The 21,843-nt window shown below is 37.8% G+C and overlaps 1 protein-coding gene across 2 annotated transcripts in view; it reads right to left on the reverse strand.

Moving 5' to 3' along the window:
- The window catches only part of ANO6 (anoctamin 6), a 188,519-nt gene that overhangs the window by 31,970 nt on the left and 134,706 nt on the right, over positions 1 to 21,843 (reverse strand). For both annotated transcript variants that reach the window (XM_032420305.1, XM_032420304.1), the window contains 4 exons: positions 14,710 to 14,815; positions 10,627 to 10,687; positions 4,507 to 4,649; positions 2,133 to 2,210 (listed from right to left, as the gene is read on the reverse strand). In XM_032420305.1, coding sequence (XP_032276196.1) covers positions 2,133 to 2,210; positions 4,507 to 4,649; positions 10,627 to 10,687; positions 14,710 to 14,815 — 388 coding nt within the window. The remainder of the gene's footprint in view (positions 1 to 2,132; positions 2,211 to 4,506; positions 4,650 to 10,626; positions 10,688 to 14,709; positions 14,816 to 21,843) is intronic.

Below are 21,843 nucleotides of genomic sequence, written 5' to 3' on the forward strand. Positions count from 1 at the left end.
TCCTATGGTTTGAGCTGGATTGTCCCCCTGCTCCCCCAGCTTTACAGGTATATCCTGATTGGTTTGAGACAAACAGGTATCTCATCCTCTTGGCCTCAGCAACTGATTCAAGGACTGACAAATAACTTACTAAGAGCCAGTGGGATGTGAGGAGAGATCTGCTAGTGTCTATGGGAAAGAGAAGCTTGCTCTGTCAACAGAGGAAGCTGCTAACAGAAACCTCTCTTGGCTTGCATGTGATGTGAGATCTGGAATCCTGCAGCCCATTCTGAGACAAGGTAGTGCCTACAACCACCAAGCCAGGAGACCACTGGACACAGAATGAAGGCAGAACAAAACACACAGACCCTGGTGTCATCTGGGCTGCAGTTATCTATCCTTCATGGAAGTCATACCTCAGACCTGGGATTTTTAGTTACAGGAACCAATAAATGCTACCCACCCTCACTTTGTTGTTGTTGTTGTTTAAACCAACTGGAGATTTTCCATCACCTACAACTAAACGACTCCTAACTAAAAAAAATAAAGAATAAAAAATAAAGAGAAAAATCTATGTACTATCTATATGTAGGCATAATTCCTTCAGAATTATGCACTGTTTGCATATTAAAGATGATGTTACATATTTTATCCTTTCCTTAAGCCTATCATAACCATAACATTTTTACATGTCATAAAATATTTTCATGAACATACTTTCTCATTGCTATACCATATTCTACTGTATGAAGGATTAGAAGTAGGATATTTTGGCTGAGATGTTTTTATATATAATAATGCATACAAATAAATAACAGAAATAAATGTATGTATTTGTAATAAATATATATGACTAAATCTTTACTGACTTTTCTTACCATTTTGAAATACTTCCTTATTAAAGGTTCTTAAAAGCTGAATTAGTAGATTAAAGCACAAGAATATTTGTGACTCATGAAACTTACTACCAAACTGCTTTCTAAGAAGTCCAGGGCAGCTTAAAATTCTCAAAGCCTAGGTAGGAGAGTAGCTGATCACTGCACTTCATCCTCACAAACACTAAGCCTTCTCACTTGAGAGGTGAAACATTGTATCTCATTTAAATGGGCGCTGATTTAATTAGTATTGAGCTCTGACATTTGCCAGGGTATTTTTTCTTTTGTGAAAGGGTGTTCTATTCTCTGCCTCCTTAGCTCTTGAGATCTTTGGTGTTACCTTACAAGTGATCTGGACTTCTTATGTATTGAAGGTATTAACCCTTTGCCCTTGTTGTTAACAAAAATATCTTCTGTTTTGTTTAAGCTTAGAATGCTACTGATGTGTAGAAATCTTTAAAGATTTTCCTCTGAAACTTCTTCCACTGCTGTTATGTTTAGAAGGTTTTTTTTTTTTAATCTAGAGATTGCATATTCATCAATATTTATTTCTGGTTTGTGGTGTTACCTTTTGAATATTTCTAGAATTATAATATGTATTCAAAGTATGGTTTTAATTTTTATTAAAACCATACTTTGGTTTTAATAAAAATTAAACAAGTTTAACTTGTTGTTTAACTTGGCTAACAAGTGTTCCACTGCCATTTATTAAATAATCCCACTGAGTTATAATGCCTCCCTTCTCATATATTAAATTATTGATATGAGGGCCCATATCTGGGCTTTACATCCTCTTTTCTAATTTGGCTATTCTTGAGCCAATAAAACTCTCAATATATTACTAATGATTATATTACTAACATGACTTTATTAATAATAAAACCCAAAATTAATTTTATAAGTCCTGCCATTTTAGAAATATTATCTTTTTATCTACAATCATTTGTTTCAGTCTTCTTTTATATCTTTCAGTAGTTTTTATGTTTTCTTTGATAGTTCCTATTATTTTTTAAGGCTATTCCTAGACGTTGTATTTTAGTTGCCTCCCATTTGGTTTCTTCACCAGAAACTGGAAAATCCGGACCCACTCATCTGATTTAAACAGATGAGGTGAAAGGAACTGGAAGAGCCACCGTGAGTGGATAGATACTGAGAGCCGCTCCATGTGGTGGCCGAGTGGTTCTCTGGAAACAATCCTATAAGACCCAGAGTTTCCAGCTTGCCTTGAGTTTCCTGGATATTTACAATTAGATATTAAAAAGTCTGTGACAGACTTACCCAGAATAAGACAGCACTTGCACAGAGGGTTATACGGACACATTTTCCCCAGGTAGTGAAGGGAACACGCTCTTGTTCCTTTAAAAAAAAAAAAAAAAAAAAAGTTTGGTCAATCAAAGGAGTACTCTGGTGAAATGATTTTTTTTTCTCCTGATTGGTCTCTAAATCCTAGGCTTAATTTTTTTAAAAATTAGTTTTCAAACATAGCCCCCTTCCTCATAACTGCATTTTTTTTTTTTTTGGTTAATTTCAAACATACGCACAACAAGGCATCTGCAGTGCTCATTTTAACGTCTTCTGAAAATGCAAGCATGAATAATGAACTGTTTATCTGCCATGACCTTAGCTCAGGAGCCTGGTATCTGACAATGCTAAGCTGTAGAGCTACATTCCTGAGCTTGTCTGAGATGTTCGACATGGCAGCAAGGACGGTGTGGAGCCCATAGAGGACAGGAAGTTCCACGGGTGTCTGCAAATACTAGGTATCCACTATGTGTTTCTTGGTTGAGCTTTATATATTAATTTGGTATAGCTATGAATTTTTAGAGTTTCCATGGCCCATAAGAATATATTTAAGTTTTAAGAGAAGAGATCAATACTTCTCAAGATTTACCTGGATTATACGAGCAACTGTAGCATAGTAATAGTTATAAACACCTATACATTTACTCTATGCCAGGTACTATTCTAAGTAGGTTCTACACATTAACTCAATTAACCCTTTACACAACCGTGTGAGGAAGCAACTCTATTGTTCCCATTTTTATAGTTGAGGAAACGATGGCATACAGAAGTTAAATCATGTATGGGGATTATGGGTTAGCCTGGTGATGGGTATTGAGGAGGGCACGTTCTGCATGGAGCACTGGGTGTTATGCACAAACAATGAATCACAGAAGTTAAATCATTTGTTGAAGATTATTCAGCTAGTAAGTTGCTGTGTTTGGATTTGCAGGCAGTCTCATTCCCAACACTTCATTACCACACTATAGGCTCTCTAAACCAATGGAGGATGCATTAGCAACAAAAGGAAAATGACCCTTCATCTTCAATTTTTTAACAAGCAATTTTTCAAAGGAAATTTAACTTATTGGCAATTTTAAGTTACTAAATTGTCTTTTCTTCAGTACTTTTTCTATGTTGCCAATATTATAAGCTTTATTTTTCAGTATTTAAAAGTTGTTTTCAACATCTAATTTTATCTAAGTTTCTGCTTTCATTTCTGGATGTATAGTCTTTCAACACATGGTTTGACTTCATCATCTCCCATAGTAAACAGTGAGAGCGATTCATAATGGGAATTATTTGAAGCTTGTCACATTGTAAAAGACAAATGTCACCTCCTGTTGATAACTGAACCTCATTTTTTTCCATTTATAAAATGAGGAGGTTGCACTGCTCCCTCCAGTCCCTTTTAGTGTTGGCATTCTATAAATCTGTGATTCAATTTATACAATCTATACTTTGGGACATTTTTCCGATGCTCTTGGTAAAAGCATTCTCTTTCCAAGAATTATTCGTATTCAGAATTGACTGTCCTTATGCTGATGACTGCAAGTACAATCAGCTCTAAATTTTCTGTGTTGATGGAAAGGAGCAATAATGCAGATGATTCAAAAATTATCTTTCACTGGCTTTGGAATATATATACATAAGAAAGAGAGAGAGAAATAGTTTTATTTTTTTATTTTTGTAGCAGCAGTAGCAGAAGCAAATTTACCTTTCCAATTATATAAAATGCCTCGCACAGCCCTAAACATAGTTGAATTTCGTTTCCCTTCTTCCTGTACCCTTTCTCCAACTTTTGGATAACAGCTGCACAATCTTGTGTGCATCCCAACCAGAAGGTGGGGCAGTCACCGAGGCTTAGAGCAACACAAAGGGCAGCTCCTCTAGGATGAAAAAGGGGTTGGAATAATGTGAGGCATGTGAAAATTTGAGGATCAACTATAAAATCCAATGTGTCCTTCTTATACAACTATGTCATAGAGTCTAATTTTTCTATTTTGCATTTTTTATCAATATGAAAGAAAGGACACAGACCAATGCATCTTTTCTTCTACATTTTATGTTGGAGTCTAATTTTTTTTCCCGATTTTACTTTATTATGAAAGAAGGCGTCACATTTATCTCCTATGTCCACCGTTCTAAGCAATACTTCTTCACCTTGGCTGCATATTAGAATCACCAGAGAAGCTTTACAAAATCCCTGTGCCCAGGATATACCCCAGGCCACGAAGTACCACCAGAGTATATAGTGATGGGACCCGGGCATCAAGACTTTCCAAGGTCCCCAGGTGATTACAATGTGCCACCAGGGTTGAGAACCACTGTATAAACAGACTAAATTGCATCTACATAACATTCTCTTTACCTGAGTAATCTCATTGATCACCACGTGAGTACACTGTGCCTCATATTCTGGCCGGGGTTGCTCTTCCTGCTGTAACTCAACAGTGTCCCATTCGTACTCAAGTTCCGCCTGGCGCCGCTTCCAAAACTCCAAAAACAAGGTGACTAACAGAGAACAGAAGCATGTAGGTCATCACTGATGACTGATGTTTCAGAAATCTGTACCAAGTTATTAATTGTTCTAATTACCCAAACACTTCTATACAGTCAGTAAAGTCTAACATACAGGTGATACTAACGTTTAAAAGAAGTTAACTTTCTTTTTACAATTTTATTTATTTATTTTGACAGAGAGATAGAAAGAGAGCACAAGTAGGCAGAGAGGCAGGCAGAGGGAGGGGGAGAAGCAGGCTCCCCGCGGAGCAGGGAGCCCGACGTGGGGCTCGATCCCAAGACCCTGGGATCATGACCTGAGCCGAAGGCAGACGCTCAACCGACTGAGCCACCCAGGTGCCCCGAGAGAAGTTAATTTTTTTAAAGATGACGTTGATAATTTATTCAACTTGTGAACACAGACTACAGCCATGGGAAAGGTAATAACATGATGGGCAGAAGGCATGTGTGTGTGTCTAATGCTAAGGCGTCTGCTACCAGCACTTTATTGCCAACTAAGACAGACAGATAACTACCATAATTCAAAAACAGTTTATGGTCCATCCATCTTTCAGCCTGTTCATCCCTACATCCACTGCCCCCTCTTTCCTAAGGGCCTGGGGGGGGGCACCTTAGTAGTCCCCAAATCTCTACTTACCACCACCCAAGCCACCCTAAATTAATATTCTTAAACATGGAAAACTGATATTTTTTTCAACCTTGTGTGAAGTATCAATAAAATAATTTTTAGAACTCTTTACTATATTTCAAAGCTTGGAACTTAAAATACTAAACAGAAACAATATTAAATGTTGTTTGAAAATGTAGTTTCAGGGTAAATCCCTTAGACCCTCTTTTGATCAGACTGGTACCCCTGTGCCATTCCCATACAGAAATTCTGGATTTATTACTGTTCCACACACAAGTATTTTTATGTGCCAAAAAAGACACAGGCCCTGCTTCAAGGAGCTCCTAGGTGTGCAGAAATTATTGTGACGTGATAGTTACAGTAGACTAGTGAGGGTTATGATCAACGTAAGCACAGCTGGCTCTGGGCGTGGAGCCAGAACACGTGACCAACGTGTGACCGAGGTTCTCTCAGAGGAGGGGACCACTGCAGATGATTGAGTTAGAGTTGATCAGGTGAAGGTGGGACATTAAGGCCACCTCCCCTGAGGGAGCTGCACATGCAAAGGCAAGGAAGCCAGAGAATCAGAGTACTTTCTAGAAACGGCAAATATCTGGAAGTGAGTGCACACTGTCACGAGGAGCACGGGGAAGCCAGTGGAGAGATGACAGGGGCACATCACGAAGGACCCTATGCCTTAAGTTACCCTTTTGTAACTTCAAGGTAGAGGGGACACTGCAGGGGTTCTAGAGAGACTAGAGGCAGGGAGACCTGCTGGCAGGTACATGATGAGGCCTGCTTAGGTGGGGAGGAGATAGAAGACAGCATGTTTGGCAGGTAGGTTAGATGCAGGTGTGTAAAGGGGAGGAAGAGGTCTAGGATGCCAACCGGGTTTCCGGCTTGTGATGCCCTAAATTCTAGGGTCATTATCCATAATAAAAAGGGCAGTAAGAGGAGTGAAGCCAACAGGTTTGGTTCTATCAGGTGCCTCTGGGCCACAGGAAAGACACCCAGTAGGTAGGTAAACATCTAGAACTCGGGAGAAAGATCTAGGCTGAGCCGGAAACTTTTTAAAGCAGTAATTGAGGCCATGAGTGGATGAGATCACTAAATGAGGTGGAGAGGGGTAGCTCTCACCATGGCTGCACATGAACAGCACTTGGGAGCTTTAAAAAAACAAAACAAAACACTGAGCCCAGGCACCACCCCTGAGTTTCTGACTTTACTGGACTAGAATGAGGCATGAGCACTGTGTTTTGTTTCTGCTTAAAAGGTCTACATCAGTCAGAGCTGAGAACTGTGGGAGGAGACAGCAGAGAGAGGCCGGCCCGACGTCCTGCAGCCCACCCGCCCATGGGTGGCCTGAGAGGCAGGAGGAAATCCTGGGATATGGCCGTGAGTGGCAGGAACTCCGCGGTCCCCAACGGTGAAGGCAGCTGAAATGGGTAAAGCACTTGCTTCCAGCAGTGTTTGTTTTGCGTTTACTAATTTTCCAGGAGTGATGAGTCAGAATAGAAATAAGCTGGATGCTGGAATCGAGGTCAAATCCTGGTTCCGACGATTATTATATGCGTGACTACTGGTCAACATGTTCCAACTTTCTGAACCCCCCCATTTCCCATTCTGTGAAATGGGGGCAGTAGGACCTACCTCACAGGGCTGTTGCGAGCTTAATGACATCATCTATGTAAAAGCCCTCCCCGCAACTTGGCGGCAACTGCTATTACTCTCCTCATTTTAGACAGAGAGAGAGAGAGGCACGGAAAGGTTAAGATACCTGCCCGAGGTGACAGTGTTGGAGGCCAGGCATTCTTGGCTCCAGAGCCCAAGCTGTGCTTACTCACTATGTGGTACTTCCTCAAGCTGCCTACCGCCAGGCGGTAATGGGGTATTGGAAGGTGAAGTCTACAAAACCTTTGGGTATTACTTTGCAGAGTCCAGGGAATACACTGGTCATGTATTATAACCACCCACGGTGTTAGAGTGATCCTGGATGACATCACTGCTGATTCACATTGCTCTGTGTCCCCCACTGAGGGCACCAGGACCTCGGATGACTGTGTGCCATGTCAGACAGGAATTTCCTGCTCTGTGTCTTTTGATCTTTCTCCCTCTGGTGGGGAGCACTGTACTTATGTTCTCTGGCAAACCACACACCATGAGGCTCGTGTTGATTACAGAGACACAATTAGGACTCTTACATCAACATGTAATGAGAGAAGAGGGAAAGTTGCCTAGGACCTTGGGAATCAAGAACAGTTTGTCCTCTCAATCATAGTATCATGACATCTACTGGAGGGATGCACCACATGAAGAAGACAGCCACAGACAGCACTGGTGGTTACATCCAGCACCGTCCAAGGACAAGGGGCACACACTAGCACATGGTAGTGTTCCAGTTGCTATAAGTTTGCTGCTGGAGAGGTGGGCCATTTTATTGGGCCTTGAAACTATTCAGACGTCTTTATTCACAAAGCTGAGTAAGGCAGATGAATTTGCTCAGCCTTTATTCCGACTTCCCAACTAAAAGACTAGGTTGAAAAAAAAAATACATTTTTTTTTCAGACTCTCTTGCAGCTCGGGTTCCTGGTGTGATTTTATAAAATGCCCATCAGGTGCATGTGTGTGTCACTTAAATCAGAAACTGAGTTGAGTGGAGGCAGAGGTGGTTGCAGGAGCTGCATTATTTTGCTGATGTGGATACAGCAGGAGCAGTATAGTTCTGGAACTAATTGGCAACAGCTGTTTCCTGATCTCCAAGTGTAGTTGGTTAGGGTACTGCCTTCCTGATTCCCCAGCTCCCCATAAACCAAGTGTCTGGTGTTTTTCTGGAAATCACTAGGCCCAGCCCAGAACTCAAAGGTGAAAATTAAAAATGCAGCCGAGAGCCTGGAGCCAGGGAGAATCCAGTAAGTAGGTACAAAGTAACAAGCAGTAAGGAGAAGTGGATGTCAAGAACTGGCACTTTAGCCTTGGGCTGGTGTTTAGGACTTGAGTCAGTATGAATGCGTGGGCTGGCTGGGCCTAAAAGGGTGGGCATTATTCAGGTAAGTACATGATTTGTACTACATTTATTACAAAAGGTTTTCGACCCTCAACTTTTATAATTCCTAGAGAGCAGAAACATAGTAAAAATACTCTGATCGATCTGAGCACACAGGAGATGCTACAGGAATATGAATAGTGGTGACATAAAAGACTTCACATGGTCCTCCTGCCTCTTTGGTTCTGCAATTTCTGATTTTCTGTAACAAGGTTCAGAGCAGTGGTTCTCATAAGGCAGATGTAGCAGGAAAGGCAATATGAGACACTTAAAATAAAGACTTCGTCATACGTACATATCCTTAAAGATACACATATGATGCCACAGGCAATGTTGAAATGTTTTCTGCATTCTAAAATCTGATGACATAAAATCAGCTCAATATGCTTAAGTCAGTTCTATAAACATGGTATAGTTAATGATCACAGAAAGCTAGGTTAGCTAGGAAATGGGAGGTTTGTCTTTCCAGTGCTAAAGTTAATTTATATTTTTGTTTTATTTAAAATGTATTTAGGGCGCCTGGGTGGTGTCTGACTCTTGATTTCAGCTCAGGTCATGACGTCAGGGTCATGGGATTGAGCCCTGCATCGGGTTCCCCGCACACTGCAGAATCTGCTTGTCCTTCTCCCTCTGCTCCTCCCCCTGCTCATGCTCTTTCTCTATCTCTAAAGTGAATAAATAAAATCTTTAAAAAAATGTATTTCTAAATTAGGGCTGTTAACATCCATTAGTATATGGAGTTCAACAGATGTGTTAGAATTTTTTACATTACAAATCAGGGCTGAGACAAAGGTTAGGATAATAAGTAAAAGTGAGCACCACCCATGTGTTCAGTACCTGTGCTCTTACTGGCGGGGGTGGGGGGGGTGACACAGTTTACAACAGAGGAGTACAGAGGATTTTAATCCAAAAATTTGATCTTTATTTTTCTATGTGTCAAATATTAGCTAGTTTTGGTCTCTAGCCAGAACATAGCTAAATGTCTGAAGGACAGTAACTTTGTAGATAAGTTTGGCCATCTTAAAGTTCGCTTTATCCAGGAGTGGCAACTAATCTCTAAAAAGTATCCAGAACAGTTGGATCATCTGTTCTGTGATCTGGTGACTTCTAATAGGCACAACCACTGCAGAAGAGAAACATCTCAAGGACATGTAAAAAGCACTGTGAGCTGCATGAGTTCATGTGCTGTCTTCTCAAGAATGAGAGACTTGAGTCACTTTCTTCCCCCAACTATCTATAACCTGAGCTCTATTTCCCCCTTAACTTACACAGTAAAATTGGAAAGGATTTTTTTTTTGAAAATGGAATTTTTTTCTTCTATGGTAGAACACTTACATTAATTGAACATTTAAATATCTGCATTTAGAGGAAATAATTGCCTCATTACAATGATGGTATTCAAAGTAAATAATGTAACTATAGTGTTAAAGCATCTACGTAAGAATTATATTCTTTAAGACTATATCTATTCTACTTATTAAACAGAATTTATTATTATTTACTATTATAAGAGTAACACATACTTAATAAATACTCGCTCATATAAAAGAATATAAAGAAGAAAGCTCACCTGTAATTCCTGTGTTGCTTCCCCTGAGCCCCAGCCCCACGTAAGTCAGGGTGGATCACAGCTGTGGGGACTGTTACAATAATGGCTCCCAATGAACCATGCCTCCCTGTATCCAAGCACCTGGGTAATCCTCCCACCTCCTCACATTGTTGTTGGCTTGGCCATGACCTGTTTTGGCTGATGGCACATTCACAAACTTGAGGCAAATGCAGGCTCAAAAAATGTGCATTGGGGCTTGCCCTCTCTTGCTTCTCTTTGGAAGCCTAAAGCCACCATGTGAAGAATCCTGGACTAGCTCACTGGAGGATGGGACATCATGTAGAGCAATACAAGCCAGCCCAGTGAGCCCCATAGACCAAACCAGCCTGGCAACCGCCAGACCATCTACCCCAGTAGAGCTGCTTGCTCACTGCACACATCAGCTGAGCCAGTACATGACTGGAGAAGGACCTCCCAGATGATGCAGAGAATCAAGACAAATACTAAATGTGTGTTTTAAGCAACCACATTTTGAAGTAGTTTTTTTATGCGGTAACTCGTACAATAGCCTTAAGGATTGTAAATGGAGTTCTAGGGGAGCTGAAGTTTAGGCAATCCAAGGTCCTAAAAGTGGGTTACTTTGATAGCTCATCTCAAACTGTGAAATGGTATTAAATTAGCTGCTTGTATGATCTCAGGGTTTTTTTGTTTTTTTTTTTAATGTTAAGACGTAAAAGTAAACTGAAAAAAATAAAGGAAAGTAACTTACCCCATATTCCCATAAATACTGCAAACACTAGGGTTCCAAAACTATCAAAGATGCACAATTTCTGGAAAATACAATAATGACATATAACTGAATCATGTTTTCTACTCACTAGCATTCAGCAAATATGCAATGCTTTGTGTATTCCACAGTCTGAATTTCTTTTAAAGCTGATACCTAGTTTAACAATCACCATATCTACTACATACTTGCAGATGGGATTTCTTGTTGTTTTGAAAGCAAAGAGCCTTTGCTGTATTTACCACAGTGCATTTTCCATATCGTGATAAAGAAATTGGCATAGCTGTTAAGATTCCATTCGGTTTAAAGTATCAGACTTTTGAATGATGGCCTCTTCTTACAAGCTGTCTTAGTGAACTTCAAGTGTATAGTTCTACAAATACAAGGAACTCTAAGCAACTTCTGGATTTACAATTTGCATCTTATCATCACCTCATCCTGGTCAGATGATAAGTTACTGAGTTCTTCCTTTTCTTGCTAAGAAGAGCACAAGGCTGGGGTTTCTTCTGAGATGGCTCTGCCCAAAGGAGAGGTGTTTCCCCAAACCCAATGATGGCTTTTCTACCATCAATGACAGAGGCTTCCATGAGATTAAGGAGGCACAGGGACTGTTGCTGACGTTACAATGGGTGCAACCATGAATGAATAGATGATATGCCTGAACAAAGAAGGCTTTATTCACTAGTTCTGCTAAATTTCTTTTTTTTTTTTTGCTAGTATATAAATAACCTATCTCCCTTTCAGGATTCCTGGAAAATCTTTCAATTAGTTACTAATTTTTCACTAGTGAACATTTTTACATATCCTAAAAAATCTATGAAGTATAAAGGTACTGGAAAAAGTAGGCAAACATGTAGAATATCAACTTTATGAAAGATCATACAGATCATATGAAGAGTAAAGAAGACAGCGTACAAAAAGTAGCTATAGGATTTAAAAAAAAAAAAAAAACCCAAACTTTTCAATTGCTAAAGAAAATTCAAAGTCGCTTCTAAGGAAAACTCTTTAAGTAACTTTTTTGGTTGCCCTTTATAAACTGATATAAAGTTGGTAAACTTTCATCTATGTGAAAATGTTATTTTCATAAAAGAATATCCACTTAACCGTCGTCTTGTATGTGTTTTCCAAAGCATACAGATGTCCCTCAATCCTCTATCTGAACCTGATCAGAAAGCACAATCCCAAACTGTTACCCAACTATTCCTCTCAAAAATCACTTAAGGAAGACAGAATTAAGAAGTGAGTGGCCACTCTGGGGAACACTGCACCCACCTATTCCTCTAGTCTTGGCATTCCATGGACTAATATTTCAAATCTTTCAGCTTTGACTCTTATGGAACCAAAGCTCTCATTTAATGTTATGCCTTATCCCTCAGTGAAAATTACTGTAAGAAAAGTCTTATGCAGAACTGTTCCATGCATTATAATGGTATTACTGAAGATTCTGTCCAATGCTACTCCTAGGAATCACTGTAAGCCTCTAGCTGATACCTCCCTACTTGCCCTGATACCTCTGAGTACCTACTCCAGAAAGAAAAAACCCTACCCATGAATTCTTTGCCCTACCATGTTGAGAAAAAGCCAGTGAATGCTTATCTGTCAATGTGAAAGAAAAAAAAAATAGGAGTAGCAAGAAAAAGCAGGTTTACCACTAATGCCAAGATCACCCCAGTTGCCTGGCTCAAGATAAGGGATGTGCTTTGCACTCCTACGAGATGGAGTTAGGTGGCCTGGATGAAGTTACCATTTTTGCCACATTTGTGAGGATCGAGGACTCAGCAGAAAGAACAAGATGGCTGGCTTCTCTATGTACCTCATAAGCAGGAATCAGGGGAGAAGGTAAGCAAGGGGCTTTCTTGGTAAAAAGCTTAGCTTAGTTTGCTTGCCAGGAGGGCACAGACGGGGAAACACAGTTGTGTTAAGAACAGCCCCAGTCAGCATCCTGCTTTAATCACATAGAACAGGAAAGAAAAAAGATGGCTGCATATGCAGGGCATGATGTTTTAAAGCAGAGGAACCAATGAAAATCTAGAAAAGTGACCATTTGTTGTGTTTCTTCCTGCAAAGGAACAAAATCAAAATTTTATAACAATGTATTTCTGAGAACAAAATATTTTAAGTTACCACATTTCCCTTTTATCTTGCCAGCCAAAAAGCTAAGAATCTTATTTAATGCTCAATCACAAAAACAACATTAATCCTGATTATTTCCATAACTGTTCCCTCATTTCCTTGATCATAATTTTCTATTTCTAATTTATTAACCCTTTTAGCACTCATGTCCATTAGTGAATACTCTCTTTCCAAAAGAAAGAGGCAGAAACGAATATATAAATATATGAATAAAGAAATGATTGAATTAACCAACAGAAAGACATGGAAAGCTGCTTTTTCTCCTCTTTAAAATTTTTAAAATGTAATTCTTTTACAAAGGGAAGGAGGCATATGAAAGAATAAATCACCCTAACAAGATTCAAAGGATTCTTTAGGAAATTAGGATAGAATAAAAGATTCATTTTTTCCAAAACAATGAAAAAAAAAATATACACAGGGACATATTTGAAAGTCACGTGTTTAGGGATGGGTCGGTGGAAAAGAAGAACTGAGAGAAGAGATGGGGGTGTGGTGTTTTGAAAGAGAATTTCTTAAAGAAAATGAAATTTCCAATTGTACTTTGTGGAGTATAGTTTGCCTCTGGCATTATCACTGGCATTTGCCTTAGACCCAGTGTCCGGGGATATGCGCTAACTAGTGACCTTTATGAGTCAACATCGCTGGAAGGCAGCATCCCTCCTGCTAGCTTCAAGTCTTTTACTTTATGTGATTTATGACAGATTTTTAAAGTCTAGAATTTGTGTTCATTTCTGGGGGACAGGCAAAGAAATCTACTTTAATTCATAAATTAAGAGTAAAACTCCATGTGTCGACAATACCCTGCAATCATCTTAATTAAGTAGTGGAACGTTTTTCAAACACAGTGCTCAATTTGTGAGTGAAGTGGCTGCTACTATTGTCAGCTGGTGAGGAACATAGTAATGGCAAGAAAGGCAGATTTGCTCTCAATTTCTGGCTTTGTCAGTTACTAGGTGGGTGACCTTGAGCTAATTATTTAATCTCTCAGACCCTCAGTGTTTTAATCTGTAAAATGGAGGTAGTACCTGTTCTGCCTACCTCACAGGGTTGTTGTGTCAAAAGGTCAAGAATCTTTCAAAATATAAATTTTAAGTGACATTATAATAGGAATGTATTTGGTTTAAATAAGACTCTGATGGAGTAGGCTGGAATATTCTGAAGTCATTTAAGATTCCTAAGTTTTCATGGTGGAACAAGGGGATAGAGAAAAGATCACAACATGGGAGAACAGTAGGTCAAAGTTGTCAGGAAAATTCTCCAAAGCAAGATGACCATCTTTCTCTCCAGCTAGAGTTTGTGGCATGCCTTTCAGTAAGCTACCTCTAGTCTCAATACTTGTCCTAAAGGTCCTGGATTTTAACAAGTCATATAGCTCAAGATCTTCAGCATGTTTAAGGGAACCAGATGTGTTCTGTGGGAATGTTTTGGGACAAAGTATCTGTTATCATTTATATACAAAGACTTTCTTATGCATAGTCATAGACAGAGCCTAAATCTGATGATCAGGGTTTTTAAAAAAATGTAGCATAGTTTCAGCACACCTTGGAAGTGGAAAAATACAAGTACAAATATCAAGTTTCTACTCACTTGAATTAAGGAAAATAAGTAAACCTATTAAACAGTATTCATGAGATAAGCTGGTTTTGAAATTTCTGCTTTGATTACTTCAAATACTACAATAGTTCAATTCTGCAGTTCCTCACTGACCCACCCGAAGATTTTAGATAAGGCTTTTCATCTCAATTTCCTATTTGTAAAAGAGGAATAAACACATACATTCCATGTCTATCTTTCAGAATATCTGGAGGCTTATTTGAAAATTACCTTTTCTGAATTTCACAGAAAAAAAAATAATTCCAGGCTGTGCTAAAATTATTAGAAGAAAAAAAAAATCTTCCATTATTTGCAAATATTTAGAGTAACAAAAATTACCTTTGAGGACTCGCAAGTAATATTGAGATTCCAGAATGAACAATGTTGATCACACTGAGGACACATGATGATCTTGCCACCAATATCAGGATGACAAACTTCTTTGCTACAAGAAAGAGAAAAATAAAATTTAAAAAATTTTAATGATTAGGACTTCCTTTCTAGCAGCATGATAAAAATCAAACATCCATTTGTGATAAGAAAATAAAACTAAATTCTTATAAAACTAGGAAAGGAATTGAACTTCATTAACCTAACAAAGGCTTGCCACATAAAACCTATAAAAAAAAAAAACACATTATACTTAATGGTAAAATGCTGAACTATTTCCTTTAGATCAGGGTAAAGCATCCTGTTATCACTACTCCTTTTCAGTTGGAGGGCCTTGCTGGCACAGTAAGTCAAGAAAAACAAATATAGGATGCTGGACACAGAATCCGTATATAAAATATACATAGGGTTCAGAAAAAGGAATTACACCCCTATAGATCTGCAACTTGCTGGCACAGTAAGTCAAGAAAAACAAATATAGGATGCTGGACACAGAATCCATATACAAAATATACACAGGGTTCAGAAAAAGGAATTACACCCCTACAGATCTGCAACAATTAAAAATTAATTTTTTTAAATACCATTTTTTCATAGCTTAAGAAATATAAAGAGCCTAGGAATAAATCAAATTCCAGATGTATAAGATTTAGAGAGGAAATGATAAAACTGTTCTGAAAGAGTTAAGAAGATCTATATAAATGGATACATTATCATGTTCATAATTTGGAAGAATCAACATCTGAAGGTGTTATTTCTCCTTCATTTGAGCCATAAACTCAATAGAAGAGCAAAAGGCTCAGACCATTCAAGACATTCCTAAAGAACAAGGTGTTATTGCCATAGGTTAAGAAGAACTGAGCAAGAAAAAACAGAGTTTATGAAGAGACCTCTGCATAGACAGAAACTGACTTAGGACAGGGCTGGTCCAGCAAACCAGTAAAGTGAGAAGTGACATTTGCTGCAATCGAATATCCAATATAGAAAAATGTGAAACTGAACTCCTAAAGCCTATCACATACAAATCAACTCCAGGTAGAAAATGGGAATGCAGCAGTAGGAACTTGTTAGAAAAAAAAAAAAAGGAGGATATCTAGAAAACATTGGGGTAAGGAAAAAGTCCACTAATGAGAAAACAAAAAGTATAAATCATAAAGGAAAATATTGATAAATTCAAAATCTTATAAAAGTGAGAACTTCATTAAAAGACCATAAAGGGGGGAGAAGAAAAAATAGCCACAAACAGGTAAAAGTTTTGCAACACATGAAAATGACAAAGGACTATTCACTAGAGTATTTAAAGAACTTCTACAAATTAATAAATTAATAAGAAAAAAGAAAAGTTACAAGAGGGTGCAGACTGCTCCCTCTGGGGGAAGCTTCTCAGATGGACTCCTTATGTGAATGGCACTGGAGCTGTAGAATTCGTTAGCCTTGCAAATAACTCAGTTAAAAACAAACTGGCAGGGAAAACACTTCTAGAATAGCTGAGTAAAGATCTTGGAAAATCTGCTCCTCCATAAAAGCAATGAGAACACTGGCAAAATTTGTAAAAAGTAACCTCTGCAGAACTCTGGAAATGAAACAAGGGCTTACAGTAGTCTGAGAAGTAAAAATAGCTAAATCTCCATAAAGATAGTGAGCTTTGTGACATTTTACCTTGACCTATCCCCATCCCCATATCCTTAGCCTAATGGTGGGGTTAAAAGACAACAGCCCCACAACCATGGTAGCCTAGCAGCCACTGAAGGAGGCAGAAGTGATTTAAAGCTACCAAAAAACCCATCCCCAGAGAACTGTCACTATTTGACTAGTCTGGAAGCTCCCTGGAAAAGCTCCATTAACAGGATTTGTTATTTTTGACCCATATCAGAGCTCATACATACTGTGCAAACAATACTAACCCCAGAGTGTCTGTTGAAAGTATTAGTAGGAATTATTAACATTACAACTGCCTGAGGTGGCAATACCAGGAGGGGCTAACAAGATGCTGATCAAAAAACTTAAAAGGAAACATTGGGGAATGAGATACCTATAGGAGGCTTTAAAAAGCTCCAATTAATTCCTAGGATTGTAGAAGGCCATGTGCATGTGTAGGACAGTGCATGTGGCCAGTAAGGGCCTGAGGAAACCTTAATCCCTCATCTCTGGCTGGCTTTGAGGTTCTGCATAAGTGGGGAGTAAAGGCGCAAGAAGATCTGCAAACTGCCTGCTAAAGTGCTGAAGGCATTCCCCATAGACACACACAGAGCAACTTGGCAAGGGCTCCAAGAATGACTGGTTCCCAGCATTTAAAGAAATCACTGTCCAATCATTAGCTGACAACTAAGCTTATTGAACACAGGCTTCATGGTCACATGCAACAAAAAATAAAGACTTTACAGAATTTGTTCAGGAAAGTAACTGAATGAACAGCAGCAGTGATGACAACAGAGGCCACATCTCTGAAGAGGGGAAATAGGATTTCTAGATCTGCCACATTATAATATTTAAAATGCCCAGTTCTCAACAGAAAATTACAAGATACACAAAGAAACAAAAATTTTGGTCATAACGCCGGCGCAAAAAAGCAGTCAATAGAAACTGGTCCTCGAGGATACCCAGATATTGGACTGACTAGACAAAAACTTAAATAAGCAATTAAACATAGGTTGAGGACCTGATAGGAACTCTGCCTAAAGAATTAAACTATGTGAACATCTCACCATGCAGAGAATATCAATATAAAAAATTGTTAAAAGAACCAAGTAGAAATTCTAGAGATACAAAAGTATAATTAAAATGAAAAGTTCACTGAGAGGTTCCTCTGCAGATGACCAGCAGGGGGAAAAAAAAATCAGCTAATTTAAAACTAGGTCTACTGAGATTATTCAGTCTGAGGAGCAGAAAGAAAAAGTAATGAAGAAAAATGAACACAGCCTCAGAGAGAGGTGGGACACCATCAACAATACCAATATGCACATAATAGGAGTCCCAGGAGGAAGGGGAAAAAAAGAAGGGGGCAGAAAGAATATCTGAAGAAATAACAACTGAAAAGTTCCCAAATCTGATGAAAACAATTTGTACACCCAGGAAGCTCAACAAACTCCAAGTAGGATAAACTCAAAGATATCCAAACATAGGCACTTCAGACTCGAAGTGTCCAAAGACAAGAACAAAGAGAATTTTGACAGCAGAAAGAGAAAAGTGATTCAGCATGTACAAAGACTCCTCAGTAAGATAACCAGTTGACTTATCAGAAACCACAGAGACCAGAAGGCAATGGGATGGTATACTCCAAGTGCTGAAAGAAAAAGATGGTCAATCAAGTATTCTATATCCAGCAAAACTATTCTTCAAAAAAAAATGAAGGAGAAATTAAGACATTCCTCGATAAACAAAACCTGAAAGAACATGTTGCTAGCTGACCTGCTCCACAAGAACTACTAAGGAAAGTCCTCCAGGCTTAAATGAAAGGACACTAGACAGTAACTCAAACTCACCTGAAGAAATGAAGAGCACTTGGCAGAGGTAACTACACAGGTAAATAACACCTTACAAATATATATTTGCATTTAATTATTTTCTTCTATCTGATGTAAAAGATAACTGCATAAAACAATAATTATAAAACTGTGTTGATGGGCTTATAATGCGCAAAGATGTAATTTGTATGAGAATAATAGCACAAAAGGAAAAGACTTGTACCAAAGTAAACTTTCTGCATACCACTGAAATTAAGTTGGCATTAAAACTGAATGAAATTGCTTTACAACAAGATATTAATTACAATCTCCAGGGCAACCACTTAAGAAAATAACAACAACAACAAAAGAGTAAGAAACAACAAATTGGAATTAAAATGGTATAGTAGAAAACATCTATTTTACACAAAAAAGGTAGTAATAGAGGAATAGGGGGGAAAAAGACATAAAACAGATAGAAAATAAAAATGACATTAAATGTAAATGAATTAAACATTCAAATGAAAGGCAAAAGGCAAAAATAAATGAAATAGAGAATAGACAAACAGAAAAATCAGCAAAAACAAAAGTTGGTTCTTTGAAAAGATCAACAAAATAGACAAATCTTTAGCTAGACTAATTGGGAAAAAGAAAAAAGTTTCAAATTATTAAATTCAGAAATGATAGGAGGTACATTGCTATTAACCTTAAAAAAATAAAAAGGATTACAAGGGAATACTATGAATAATTATATGCTAACAAATTAAGTAATCTAGATGAAATAAATTCCTAGAAAGAAGTAAATAACTGAAGCCGACTCAAGAAGAAAGAGAAAATCTGAATGGACCAATAGCAAGGAAAGAGATTGAATTAGTAATTTAAAAAAAAATTTTTTTTTTTTAATTCCCATGAAGAAATGCCTAGGCCCAGATGGCTTCACTGGTGAATTCTATCAACCATTTAAAGAACTGACACAAATGCTTCATAAACCCTTTTAAAAATAAAGAAGTGGGAACACTTCCCAATTCATTCTATGATACCAATGTTACACTGATACCAAAATCATACCGAGATGTCACAGAAAAACTATAGACCATTATCTCTTATGAATACAAATGCAAAAATCCTCAACAAAATACTAGCAAATCAAATCCAGTAACATACAGAAAGAATCATGATCCAGTGGGATGTATCCAGGAATGCAAGGATAGTTCAACATACAAAAATCAATTCATGTAATATGCCATTTTAACAGAGTAACAAATAAAAGCTCAGAATAGAACTTCTCAACTTGATAGAGAACAATTATGAAAAAACCCACAGCAAATGTTATCCCTACTGGTGAAGGACTGAATGTTTCCCTCTTAAGATTAATATTGTACTGGAGAGTGTAATCATGGGAACCACACAAGGAAAATAAATTAAAAGCCTCCAGACTGGAAAGGAGTAAGTAAAACTTTTTTTATTCGAGATGACATGATAGTGCATATTAAAATTCTAAGAAATGTACCAAAGAACTATTAGAATTAATAAGCCGGCCCCTCAAGGTTGTAAGACACAAAATCAATACACAAAAAGCAATTATATTTCTATACACTAGCAATGAATAATCCAAAAATGAAATGAAGGAAGCAAATTCATTTATAATAGCATCAGAAAGAATAAAATACTTAGAATAAATTTGAGAAAAGTGTGAAACTTAAATACAAAATAGTTAGAACTACAAAATAGTTTATTAATAGAAATTAAAGACAACCTACATAAATGGAAAGACATTCTATGTTCATAGAACAGAAGTCTTAATATTGACAAGAGATTTAATGCAATTCTGGCTTTTTTGCAGAAATGGACAAACTAATCCTAAAATTAACATGGAATGTAAGGGACCCAAAATGGCCAAAACAATCTTGAAAAAGTTTTGAAGTTTTCAATTTCAAAACTTACTAACAAAGCTACAGTAATCAATATAGTATGTATTTGCAAAAAGGGCAGACATAGAGATCAATGGAAAACAATTGAGAGCCCATAAACAAACTGTTACACCTCTAGCCAATTGGTTTTTGACAATGGTGCTAAGACAATCAAATGGGGAAAGAACAGTCTTTTCAAAAATGGTGCTTGGGGTGGGGGGGCACCTGGGTGGCTCAGTCATTAAGCACCTGCCTTCGACTCAGGTCATGATCCAAGGGTCCTGGGATCGAGCCCCGCATCGGGCACCCTGCTCAGCGGGAAGCCTGCCTCTCCTTCTCCCACTCTCCCTGCTTGTGTTCCCTCTCTCGCTGTGTCTCTCTCTGTCAAATAAATAAATAAAATCTTAAAAAAAAAAAAAAAATGGTGCTGGGGCCCCTGGATATATACCTGGTAAAGAAATGAATCACAGACCTAAATCTATAAAACTTTTAGATGATAAACACTGATAAAATCTTTATGACTCTGGATAAAAATGCTTTCTAAGATACAATACCAAAAGCACAAGCAAACAAAAGAAAAAAATTAGGTAAACTAGACTTCATTAAAATTAAAAACTGTTGTGCTTCAAAGGATACCATCAAGTAAGTGAAAAGGCAATCCATAGAATGGGAGAAAATATTTGCAATATATTTGATAAAGGATTTTATCCAGGATAAAGAACGGTTTAAAAAAGACAACACAATTAAGAGAGGCAAAGGATTTGAACAGATGTTCTCCAAAGAAGATATACAAATGGCAAATAAGCACATGAAAAGATGCTCAATATCAGTAGGCATTAGGGAAATACAAACAAATCCACACTGACATACCACTTCATACCCACCAGGATGACTAATACATAGGTATTTGTAAAACCCAGCAATATCAAGTGTTGATGAGGATGTGGAGAAATTGGAATCCTCATAAATTGCTACTATGGAAGTACAATGGTGCAGTCACTCTGAAAAATACTCTGGCAGCTCCTCAAAATGTTAAACATAGAGTTACCATGTATTCCAGCAATTCCATCTTTTGGAGGATATATTCTCGAGTGAACTGAAAACGTATGTTCACACAAAAACTTGTACATGAATGTCCATAGCAGAATAAGTAATAATAGCCAAAAAGTAGAAACAACCTAAATTGACATGGATGAACGGATAAACAATGTGGTATATCCATACAATGGCATTTTATTTGACCACAAAGGGGAATGATGTACGATACATGCTACAACATGAATAAACCTTGAAAAGATTATGCTAAGTCAAAGAGTCACAAAAGGCCACATATTGTACGGTTCCACTTATATGAAATGTCCAGAATAAGCAAATCCACAGAGACAGACAGTAGATTCATAGTTGCAAGGGCTAAGAGAAGGGGGGTTAGGGAGTGACTGCTAATGGGGATGAAGTTTCTTTTTGGGGTGATGAAAATGTTTTAAAATTAGACAGTGGTGATGGCTGCACAACTCTGAATTGACTTAAAACCACTGAACTGTATACTTTGAAAGGGTACACTTTATGATATGTGAATCATATCTCAATAAAGCTGTTATGTTTAAAGGGGGACATAAGCTTTAAGCATAAGCTTTTATAGAAGAGGAAATACCTATAGTATCCTCCACTTACATATGCACATTTTCAAAAGCACACAAAATGAAATATATTTTGTAGGGATACAAATATAT

This window comes from Phoca vitulina, unplaced genomic scaffold (assembly GCF_004348235.1).
Source record: "Phoca vitulina isolate PV1807 unplaced genomic scaffold, GSC_HSeal_1.0 scaffold23, whole genome shotgun sequence".
In the NCBI taxonomy this organism is placed as follows: Eukaryota; Metazoa; Chordata; class Mammalia; order Carnivora; family Phocidae; genus Phoca; species Phoca vitulina.